A 12832-nucleotide genomic window follows, 5' to 3' on the forward strand; every position below is an offset into this window, starting at 1 on the left:
GCCCAATTAGATTGAGTGTTGAATTCTCATCAGAAACCATGGAGGCAAGAAGGCAGTGGGATGATAAAGTGCTGAAAGAAGAAAACTGCCTACCAAGAACTTGTTCTCTGGTGAGACTTTCTTTAAAAAATGTGGGAGAGATGGAGTTGGACTTGGATGAGACCTCTCTATGCATGCCTCTTCTGTCACTTTTACTGAACCTGTGGATGGCGTATGCTCAGGAGACTTGAATCTCTGGACTGTCTATGTGCCAGCTGGGCCCTGAGCCTCAGCAGACTTGAAATACCTGCTCTCTGGTTCGTTGGTCTTACCCAGGTCAGCTAACAGGGAGGTAAGGATGGTCAACCACCACACCAGGGAACCAACAGAATCTACAGCTGCAAGCAGAAGAATTCCATCCATCAGTTATGTGGGGTCTAAGCCCCCTCTCAATTTAGAGGTGGAGTGGACATCACCATCTGAGGGTCCTTAGGATGGTGGTATAAAATATGGATTAGAGTGGACTTACTGGTATTCTACTATAGAATTATTGTGACTCTAGCAATGGAAGAAATTATATAATTGATGTGGAGACAGTGGCCATTGCAGTTCCTGAAGGCAGGGAGAGGGAAAAAGAGGTGTGGTATTGGGGCATTTTTGGAACTTGGAGTTGTGCTGAATGATATTGCAGGGACAGATGCAGGACATTATATATCCTGCCATAACCCACTGAATGGACTGGGAGAGAGTGTAAACTACAACATAAACTCTAAGCCGTGCTGTGTAGCAGTGCTCCAAAATGTACTCATCAAATGCAATAATTGTACCGCACACACACAAATATATGGGAGAGATCAAGACATTTCCAGATGAACAAAAGCTGAGGGGAGTTCCTCACCACTAGACCTGCCCTGGTAAAGGGAATTCTTCAGACTGAAAAGAAAGACACTAGACATTGGTTCAAAGTAGCATAAAGAACAAAGACTTCCAATATCGGTTACCATCTGGGTAACTGTAAATGCCTGTACTATTGTATTGTATTTTTTTTGGCATGTGACTCTACTTTTTACTTCCTACAGATATTAAAATGCAAATACATAAAAAACAATGCTACATGTATGGGTTTTGGACATACAAGGAGTATAAGTGGTAACAACTACAAAAGCAAGGTGAAATGGAGGAGTAGAGAAACAGTATGTGTAAGCTATTGAAAACAAGTTGGTATCAAATCATATATGACTGTTATATATTCAGGATGTTAAATTTTAACCCCATGGTAAACACACAAAAAATATGAAAAATATATCCAGGGAAGCAGCTGTGGCTCAATCAGTTGGGCTCCTGCCTACCATATGGGAGGCCCTGAGTTCGTGTCCCAGGGCCTCCTTGTAAAGGCAGGCTCACCCACACACCACAGAGAGCTGCCAGCCTGCAAGCACCGCAGAGAATCAACTCAGCAAGGTGATGCAACAAAAAGGGAGACAAGTAAAAACACAGAAGAATGCACGGCTAATGGACACAGAGAGCAGACAGCAAGCAAGCCCAGGGGGCGGGGAGCAGGAAATATATGTATATATCCAGATAGAAATGAAGAAACTTAATATGGTAGAATACAAAAAAACAAAGAAATACGAAAGCAGGCATTAACAGAAGAACTGAGGGGTAAAAAAATGTTTATGATTTATAAAGACTAAATAGAAACATGGCAGAAGAAAGCTCTGCATTATTAGTAGTGATATTAAATGTAAGTGGATTAAATTCTCCAGTCAAAAGGCAGAGATAGCAAGATGGATACAAAAGTATGATCCAACTGCAGGACATAAGTAAAGTGAGAGGATGGAAAAAAATATAACATCCAAATAGTAACCAGCACAGATCTAGGGTAGCTATACTAACATCAGATAAAAATAGACTTTAGGTAAAATACTGTTATGAGGTACTATAACAATTTCTTAGTAGATCCCAGAAGGTCATTCCTTAGAGCTAATCCATTACTATACCTGTAAACCTATTGTAGGTGGGACCTTTTGATTAGATGACTTTAAGTAAGGGCCTTTGATTAGATTGTGTGACCCAGGGTGGGATTTAATCCTCTTACTGGAATCCTTTATATATGGGAGAAACATGCAGAGACATGGAGAAAACCTTTAGAAGCTGGGAGAGAAGGCCCTAGAACTAGAAGCTGAAATCAGTGGAACACAGATGCTGAGAAGAAGCCACTGAAGCCAGAAGTTGAAAGTAAGAAGGCCTGTAAGAGAGATGAGTGGATGCTTCCATATGCCAGATTGCTACTAGCTTGGGGACAGAGCATCTCTTGATGATGCCTTGATTTGGACATTTTCACAGCCTTAGAACTGTAAGCTTATAAGTTAATAAATCCCCATTTCTGATATATTGCCTTAGCAGCCTTTAGCAAAACTGAAACAAGGACAAAGATGGTTATTATATATGGATAAAGGGGTCAGTTAACCAAGAAGATGTAACAATTATAAATATATATATATATTATAAATTATAAATATATACACACACACACACACCTAAGAACAGAATCCCCAAATCATTGCTGGTGAGACTGCAGCTGCTTTGGAAGTTAAGTGTAGAATTATCATATGACTAGGGAATATGTACCCAAAAGAATTGAAAGCAGGGACTTTGAACAGATATTTGCACACCTAATGTCCATAGCGTCATTATTCACAAATAGTAATATGGAAGGGACCCAAGTGTCCATCGACAAATGAGTGGATTATCGAAATGTAGTACATATACACATTGGAATATTATTCAGCCCTTAAAATGAATTAAGTCCTGATACATGGAACAGCATAGCTGAGCCTTGACATATTGAGTGAAGTAGGCCAGACACAAAAGGACAGATATTGTAGGATTTCACTGGTAAGAAATAAATTAGAACAAACAAGCTCATAGTTTCAGAATCTAGAATATAGGTTACTGTGGTATGGGATAGGGGTAGTCAAGGCTTAAAATGTACAGTCTCTGTATGGGGTGATGGAAAAGTTTTGGTAATGGATGGTGGTAATGGTAGCACAAGTTTGTGAATGTAATTAAGAGCACTGAATTACATCTTTGAATGTGGTTAAAAGGGGAAATTTTAAGTTGCATATATGTTAAAGAATAAAAATAAGCCATGGAACTATACAACACAGTGAACCCTAAGTCAAATCATGGCTTATCATTAATAACACAGGTATAAAAATGTGATTTCATCGTTTGTAACAAATGTTCCATACAAGTGCAAGGTATTAATATTAAGGTGATATTTGGGAACTCTGTATTTGATGCATGATATTTGTGTAAACCCACAACTTCTCTAATTAAAACAAAAATTCAATGAAATTCTGGTAAAAACCAAACTATTTTATTCTTAGGACTTTACCAAAAGCACAAGCAACAGAAGAAAAAATAGATAAATTGGACTTAATTAAAAACTTTTATACATCACAGAACATTATCAAGAAAGTAAAAAGACAGCCTACAGAATTGGAGAAAAGAGTTGTAAATCATGTAATTTGATAAGAGTTTAATATCCAGACTATATAAAGATCTCCTACAGCTCAATAACAAAAGGACAGCCAATCTAATTTAACAATGGGTGAAGGACTTGAACAGACATTTCTCCAAAGATCTATGAATGAATAATAAAAGTACATGAATAGGGAAGTGGACTTGGCCCAATGGATAGGGCATCCGCCTACCACACATGGGAGATCCGCGGTTCAAACCCTGGGCCTCCTTGACCTGTGTGGAGCTGGCCTATGTGCAGTGCTGATGCACACAAGAGTGCTGTGCCACGCAGGGGTGGCCCCTGTGTAGGGGAGCTCCACGCGCAAGGAGTGCACCCCCGTTAAGGAGAGCCGCCCAGCGCGAAAGAAAGTGCAGCCTGCCCATGACTGGTGCCACACACACAGAGAGCTGACACAGCAAGATGATGCATCAAAAAGAAACACAGATTCCCAGTGCCACTGATAAGGATAGAAGCAGGCACAGAAGAACACACAGCAAATGGACACAGAGAACAGACACCTGGGGGGACGGGGGAAGGGGAGAGAAATAAATAAAAAATAAATCTTAAAAAAAAACCCACATGAATAAAAGAGGGACACCGTTAACCATTAGGGAAATGCAAATCAAAACCATAACAAGATACCACTTTATACACACTAGGACATCTATTATTTAAACATGGAAAATAACAAGTGATGGGATAGATGTGGAGAAATTTGGGAAGGATGCAGAGAAATTAGAACCCTTTTGCATTGTTGCTGGGAATGTAAAATGGTGCAGCCTCTGTGGAAAACAGTTTGGTGGTTTCTCAAAATTAAACAATTCTGCTGCTTGGTATATTCCCAAAGGAATTGAAAATAAAGACTCAAACAGATATTTATATACCAGTGTTCTTAGTGGCATTATTCACAATAGGCAAAAGGTGGAAACAACCCATGTGCCCATCAAGAGATGAGGGACAAAACAAAGTGTGATATATACATACAATGTTCTGATGTATGGGTGAACTTTGAAAACATTATGCTAAGTGCAATAAGCCAGACACAAAAGGACAACTATCAAATGATCTCACTTATATGAAATACCTAAAATGAGCAAATACATATAGACAAAAAGTAGATTATGAGTTACCAGGAGAAGGGGATTAGGGGAAGGGTGAGTTATTGCTTAATGGTTAAAAGTTTGGGGTGATGGATAGTGGTTTTAGTAGCACAATATGGAGAAAGTAATATTGAATTTTGCACAGGGAAGTGGTTAAAATGGGGAAATTTTGTGTTGTGTATATGTTAGTACAATTTTTTAAAAGTGATGTTTGATCATATGAGAAATGATACATTAGTATCCTCAGATTGTAAACAGGTTTTACAAGTAATAAGGAAGACTGTTTTCTTATAATGGAAAAAAATATATATCAAAGACATATACACAGTTCATGGAAAAAAAACTCAAATGACCAGTAAATATGTGAAATATCGTTGAACTTCATTAGTAAAGAACATTAACATTTTGATTTATCAAATGGGCAAAAATTTAAATGGGCATTTTCATATCCAGCTGATGTGAAAAGCAATTGATTATGACCTTTTAAAAATGTTTTTTAAGCAATTTATTCAATATTCAAGTGTTCAAAATATTTCCATATTTTGACCCAGCTATTCTATTCTGGTAATCTCTCGGGGAGGTGCGGGGCAACCCATGGGAAAAGACCAGTGACAAGAAAATATTTTAATTATGTGCATATGATGGAACATTCTGCAGTCATTAAAAAAGTTCTTTAATAATTTGGAGAAAATGTCCAGTTGATAATGAGTAAAGAAAACTAGCAAAAATCCACCCAGGGTATGAAAGTTTTATACACTGTGTAATTACAGTCATATCCAATGAAAAAGGACTGACCAGAAATGCTCCCATTACCATTAATGGTAATTATCTGTAAGATGTGGGATTGCAGGTGATTTTTGTTTTCTTCCTTATTTCTAAATTCTCCAAATTTTCTAAAATGAGCATGTATTTTATAATTAAAAGTTGCTTTTTCACTTTGAATGTCTTAAAAGTTAAAATGCACTAAATAGATGGTTCCAAAAAAATTAGAATGAAGTAAAGGAAAATGAGAGAACAACTTGAACGGTTAGGATTGAAGAAGTATTTTAGGTTGAGGGGTTTGATTATGTTTGTGGACTGAGAGGAAAGATACAGTAATAGGAAGATGACAATATAATAAAGTAGTTAAGTAATTATGGAAAGTCATAGATAATATAGGCTGGTATCTAGGATGTAAGACAAATCAGCCTTAAAGAGGTGAAGAGAGATTTTCTTCAGAGATGGGAAACAAACAGGTCAAGATGATTAGTTGAATAGAGAAATTTTGAGGTAAGGAAGAAGAAAGTTGAGAGCAGATAATCAAAATTTTAGGAGGAGTGGGGAATCTACAGATTGGGTTTAGGTGTTTGAGGGATGGAAAAGATTTGAAATGGGGACTGTGGGAATGTGTCTGGAGTGAGAGATACTGAAAACAATTGATTTCCAAGCAATTTAGATAGCCCAATTGAAGTTGTTGAATAATGTTAACCCTAGGCCATGTTGCCTTTGTCTCTATGAAGTGATCAGGCTTTAGGAGATTGAGGGCTACCCATATAAAAAGATAGATACTATAGAAACATAATTTTAATTTTCTCTCTTTTTCCTGGGTCTACATAATTGTATAGAACCTAGTAAAGGTTCTTTGTCCTACCAAATTACTATTTTTTAACTACTCTTAACACTAGTACACTAGCTCCATTGAGCCCTTGGTATTATTGTCATAGTCATCTGTTATTTCTCATTTCTTAGGTTTCAGGGGACTAGAGCTGTGATTGCTTCTGTTTGATGGAGAAAAATGAAAAACAAAAAACTTTTTTCTTTATCTTGTGAGTCATTGGCAATGAAAACTTCCTTTACTGGGCCCAACAGAAAAATTTATCAAGACCTTTTATAATACAGTACTTTACCTAGTTTATTTAGTCTTCTAAAAACCACCTCTGATTTCTCAACTGGAACATTCTTTAGCATTACGTTTGGCCCCTGGGAACGATAGTGGGAAAAGTAGATGGAGGATTAGTTGTAGATGAAAGGATTGAGGGGGAGGGGAAGAGAGTGAGTTGGGCATAGATGAGGGAATTAAAGGTACTAGGGAAAGTAGCCTGATGTGAAACCAAGATGAGACTTGAAGGGAGCCACTGGACTTTGAAGATAGAGGGGGATCAAAAATCATGACGAGATAGAAGGAAAAATAGCAGCTGGAGGCAGAGAAGTAGGGAGATAGAAGGAACTGGAGGTTGTAGTTAAAGAGGGATTTTAGAGCTTAAGATCTATGAAGAAGAGTAATTCTAGGTATCAGGGATATTTAAGAACAGTGTACCTCACAGGTTGTTAGATAACTGTGTTGAGGAATTAAGGCGGAGATGTTGGAAGGGTGAAAAACATGGATGTTAATCTCCAATATTTTAATCCCCAACAGCAAGACAGTATTTTTGGAATCCAGCTTCTGCCATACCTTTGTTTGTCATAGAAGATTGACCTCATTCCCTGAGTGTTCCTCCTCCCTCACATATCCCTAAACTTGTCTAGTGCTAGATGCGCAATTGAGTATGCATTTTACTGCTGACAGGGTTTTTAGGAGTCATATAGTCAGATAATAAACTTCTTTACTTCTTTATTTTTTATTTTTTCTTTCTTTCCCCTTCCCCCCTCCCCCCCAGTGTCTTCTCTCTCTATCCATTTGCTGTGTGTTCTGTGTCCGCTTGCATCCTGTCAGCGGCACAAGGAATCTCTGTCTCTTTTTGTTGCATAATCTTGCTACGTCAGCTCTCTGCGTGTGCGGTGCCACTCCTACGCAGGCTATGCTTTTTTTCACACAGGGCAGCTCTCCATGCGGGGTGTACTCCTTGCGCGTGGGGCTCCCCTACACGGGGGACACCCCTGCTTGGCATGGTACTCCTTGTGCACATCAGCACTGTGCATGGGCCAGCTCACCACATGGGTCAGGAGGCCCTTGTTTTGAACCCTGGACCTTGATCCAACACATATGGTAGGTGGATGCTTCATCAGTTGAGTCACATCCACTTCCAGATAAAGAACTTTCGAGGTAGAGAGAGAAGATTAAATAACTTCCCTTTGGTCACTTAACTTGTCAGTAGCAGAATTAGCTAGAAATTTCTATTTCCTACTTTTGGTCTAGTCTACTGGTTGTCTATCTTATAAAAATACAGCAAGAAACTTCCTTTTAATAAGTAATCTCTTGAAATATTATGAGGAAGCAATACCTAGAGTCACTAAGAGCTTATGACTCAAAATGGAGTTGGAATCTCAGCACTCAGGGGAAAGGAAGCTGACTGCCAATAACTGCGCTGTTCCCACTATTCAGAATAATCTAAGGAACCCCCACAGCAGTGCTCTGTACCGTACTATCCATACAGATCATTTGGAATCTTATTAAAATACTAATTCTGTTACAGTTTGAGTCAATAAAAATTACAAGACAATAGATATTAAATAAGAATAAATGTTGATGCTAAGCAATACCCCCTGTAAATTTTTCCTGAAATTTTTAAACTTTTTGATTTGAAATAATTTCAAAAATTGCTAAAAAGGTTGCAAAAATAGTATAAAAACAATACAAAGAACTCTAATATATCTCCTAACAGAAAAAAATATAATACTGACTCTGATACAGTTGGTCTAGGGTGGGATCCAAGATTGTGCATTTCCAACAAGCTCCTATGTGGTGCCTATTCTTCTGGTCCAAAGACCACACTTTGGATAGAAAGGCCCTAAAGGACTTCTGGTGAATATTGTTTGAAAATGATTTAATAAATGGCGCTGCTTCCCTATTTTGGTTTCTTAAATCTATTGGATTTTATTTTGGTCAAGCTTATTCTGAAGATCCAGGAGATAAGGATTAATACCGTGTAGTGGTTTGCTCTTTACCAGGTAGAAGGTTGCCGAACCTTTGCTGCAACATATCCAAACTAGCTACTCATGCTGTTTTCTAATCCATAGCTAGTTGCCCCCTGGGAAGAGTAATCATCTATATTTACCTGACAGAATAGTAGATTACAATATAACATTTCCTGGGAGCATCCTCTTCCCCTTTCTTTCCCTTCAGTTGATGTCATTGCTTTGAAGAAATGACAGCTCCTTTAAAAAGATCTGTGGACACCATCAGTAGATCACTAACTTTGAGCATTTTACATACCAATGTACTAGGAAAGCAGTGCCTAGGCCCTGGGAAATAAGCGTACTTCTTTATCCTGACATGGGACTGTCAGCCTTGCCCAATAGCATAAAAAATATTAAGGGTCAAGAAAATGATGATGGAGAAGTTATCTGTGCTTATGATAAAAGGGACCTTTCTAAGGCATTTGATTTTGAAAATTTAACTCTTCCTACTTATTCAGGGCCTTACTTGAAATTACTTGTCTTCAAGTCTTACTTGAAATTCAGACTAGCTTATCTAATAGTTTTGAATGGCCTCAAGTGTATTTCTTTGCTCTTGGGCAACCCCTCACTCTTATTTCTGAATGTGCCTTTGGGGGTTCTATATAAGACTACACTTTTCAAGGGCTTTTTATGTATTTGACAAGGCAGCCTGAAATTAGGAAACTTCTCAACCTCCTAATAAGTTTTAAGTTTAGTCTTTCTGCTGGTCTTTTGTTAATTTCAAAGAACATTCTTTTTCCCTTCCCCTTTTCTTCCCTTTTTACCCAGAGCAAGCACAAATGGATCAGACAACCCTGAGGATTCAGGGTCTTGTGAAAATAGGAGGGTTAATGGGAATAATTCTCCATCACTCTCAAATGGCGGTTTTAAACCTTCTAGGCCTCCAAGACCTTCACGACCACCTCCACCCACCCCACGTAGACCAGGTGTGTATTCTAACCATACACTAAGGATGTGTCTCTCAGTACTGTGATTGTTAATAATCTGGGAATTGATCTTCAGGTAAGTGTAAGGAGACCTTTTTTTTGTCAGTTTTCTAGCTATATTTTTATATGTAAGATTTTAGCTAAGATTGATCTTCCCATAGGTAACCAAGAAGTACCCTTTCTCTAAGTTTTTCCTCCAGTTGTAAAGTTATTGAAACAGTATCCCATTAGGAATGAAAATCACATATGCATTGTATAAAGTATAGGCAATACAGATAAGATTGCCAACTTTATGGAAGTTTGTAACCGCGTGACATGAGCATGTCATATAGTCAAGGATCTGGTTGCTTATTCCCATTATATATTTTTAAAAGACAATTTGTGGGGAGCATATATGGCTCAAGCAGTTGGGTGCCTGCTCCCCACATGGGAGGTCCCAGGTTTGGTTCCCAGTGCCTCCTAAAAAAAACAACAACAAAAAACAAGTAAATAAATGAAGAAACCAAGTCAGGGGAGTGGATGTGGCTTAGTGGTTTGAGCCCCAGCTTCCCATATACAATGTCCTGGATTTAATGCCTGGTACCTCCAAAAAAAAATGTAAATGGTAAATAACCCAATAATACTAAGTGATACTAAGATTTTAAAGTTAAAATTATACAGCAGACACATTTCATGTAATGTGATTGCAAACACATATAGGTAGAATATTCATTTTTCTGACTGATTAGCCAGAACAAATCTTTAATCTTGAAGTAATCTTTTTTTTACTTCCTTCAGCCAGCATGTGAGCAGGAAATGCCAAGTTATTAAACTATTTACTCTCAGAAAAGTAAATTGTTGTCTACAAATCACTCTAATAAAATGACTTTGTATTTAACTATATAGTTACCCCTTTTTCTGTATGTTAACTATATTCCCAGTCTTTAAAACTGTATATCTCTTTGTTGCATTCCTCCACAAATAGTTTTGTCAACAAGTATTTCTTGAAGATGTAATACGTACCCATTAACTCTTTGTAAGAATATTGCTTAGTAGTCAGTTCTTCCAGTTTATAACCAATGTCAAAAGTTAGTCTCTATTATGTAATCTATTTATCTTTTTTTTTCTTTAATTAAAAACTGTATTTTTAAAAAAAAAAACCTAAAAAAAGTTGGTCTTTAATCTGCAAGATTTCATAGCAAAGGAATAAAAGAATCTGAAAAATGGATTACTAAATAAACTTAAAATACCAACAGATATCAAAATGCTCCTGTTCTAAAAGTTTTTATTTCCTGTGGCATTAGGAAATCAGAGAGTCTGTGTGTAATTTGTAATTAATAATGAGACATGGGTAGATGGGACCTGTGAAGTATGAATAAGGCTTACTGCATGGAAGCATTTGCTATTTTTCATTATTTATGTTAATGAAGTAACTTTTCCTTGTGTTTGTATGTCTCAAATTTTATACTTGTCATCTGCCTTTTTATTTTTTAAAGTTAAAATTTTATCCTGAATTTAGATTTTAGAAAATCAGATTTTCTTTTTCTTTTTCCCAAATCTCCTATAGCATCTGTCAATGGTTCACCATCTGCCACTTCAGAAAGTGATGGATCTAGTACAGGCTCTCTACCAGCAACAAATGCAAATACAAATACATCTGAAGGAGCAACATCTGGATTAATAATTCCTCTTACTATATCTGGAGGCTCAGGCCCTAGGCCATTAAATCCTATAACTCAAGCTCCGCTACCACCTGGGTGAGTAACTTTTTTTGGTTCACTTTTTTCCCCCTTTAAGCTTCTACATATAAAGGAAATGGTATTGAACTCCAGTCTTTAAATAACTGTGTCTTCAAGCAATTGTAACTTTTTGGGGGGTAAGTAGTTTAAAATTTACAGGATTGTTTTGAAAATAATACAAACACCGTACAGAGAACCCCCAAAATATCACACATCCTGCCCCAGATACCGAAAAATCATTTTATAAAGACAAATTTTTTTCCCATCCTTAATTCATTATAGCAAATCAATTGGTAATTTGGGAAACTGAAAAAATTAGTATTCCTAATTCCGTTTTAATCTCTACTGATTGTTTTTAAATTTGATAGCACTCTTGTATATACATTGTGACATTCATTAGTTAATCCAGAACCTAGATTAATAAACTCTCATATGAGAATTTCAGTTATTAAACAGATTGTATTACTTGTGTTAGCATATAGACCATCTTCCTTTTGGAAAGCCTACATGAGAATTCTAGAAGGTTATTTATACAGGGAATTAGCAAACAGAAGATGGGTAGTTTAGAAGTGATTGGCGTTAACAAGCTATGGTCGTTTATACCCTTTTTCACTTTGGGAAGAAACTTTCCAAAGACTCTAGAATACTTGTATAGGCCAATCTACAACCTTTCGCTCTTGGACTGTGCTAGATATACATTTGATAAAGTCTTAATAATTTGGAGACTTTCATTTCCCTAGTAGACCAACCTCAAACCTCTTTAGAACTACAAGTAGTCTTCTAAAACAGATACTTCTGCAGCAGGAGAAATCTCATCTACAGTGCATCACCCTTAGAAGATGACATTTCTTAGATATTCCTAAATTTTGTTGGTATTTTCTTTATATATTGACATGCTTATTTTATACTCAGTTCTATAATATGGCCATTTAAGGGGGAAAGGTTACTTACACCGTACTATACCAATTTTTAAATTGGTATTTAATTTGTATTTAAGTTGGGAGCAGAGAGTGGATCAGCATGGACGCGTATACTATGTAGATCATGTTGAGAAAAGAACAACATGGGACAGACCAGAACCTCTACCTCCTGGGTAAGTTTCTGAATTAAAGGGGGGAAAAAATATTTATGTAGAACTATGAATTCTGTCTTTACAAAATCTTCCTTACATCCCTACTTTTCCTTTTCCTATCAGTCCTTTATCCATTTTGTTTTGTGGTAGGTACAAAATGAGATAGGACATAATCAGAAACTTGATTAAATGTGATGAATGCTTTTTATTTTCACTCTTATTTTTCTTTTCTTTTTTTTTTGACTTTATAAAGGATATTTACTTGAGGTAAGAGCTTACAGACCCAAGGTAGTAGAAAGTCCAACTTAAGGTACCATAAGAGGTACTTTCTCACCAAAATCAGTTGCCACGTGTTGAAGCAAAATGACAGGCAATCTCTGCCAGGTTTCAGCATTTCCTGGGCTTCCTCTTCCTCTGAGGTTTGTGGGCCCAGCATCTTCCTGATCTCAGCAGGCTGGTGGAAGGCTTTCTCAGGGCTTCCTATTCTAGTCTTCACTCTCTTCAAAAGGTCAGCTATAAGCTATAATATCAGGCAAGAAAGCCATCTCTCCCCAGGACTTTAACCCTTTGAGCCTTCTCCTTTCTGTCACATGGCAGGATCAAAAATGACAAAAGTTCTCTTCTTTGGTGTC

General features: G+C 37.1%; 1 protein-coding gene across 2 annotated transcripts in view; it reads left to right on the forward strand.

Moving 5' to 3' along the window:
- ITCH (itchy E3 ubiquitin protein ligase) overlaps positions 1–12832 on the forward strand; it is a 184379-nt gene that overhangs the window by 76046 nt on the left and 95501 nt on the right. The window contains exons 8-10 of one of the 2 annotated variants that reach the window (XM_004454806.4): positions 9253–9410; positions 10957–11146; positions 12126–12221. In XM_004454806.4, the coding sequence (XP_004454863.1) occupies positions 9253–9410; positions 10957–11146; positions 12126–12221 (444 nt within the window). The remainder of the gene's footprint in view (positions 1–9252; positions 9411–10956; positions 11147–12125; positions 12222–12832) is intronic. The other variant, XM_004454807.5, reaches the window with a different exon arrangement.

The sequence above is a fragment of the Dasypus novemcinctus genome, chromosome 24 (genome assembly GCF_030445035.2).
Source record: "Dasypus novemcinctus isolate mDasNov1 chromosome 24, mDasNov1.1.hap2, whole genome shotgun sequence".
Lineage (NCBI taxonomy): Eukaryota > Metazoa > Chordata > Mammalia > Cingulata > Dasypodidae > Dasypus > Dasypus novemcinctus.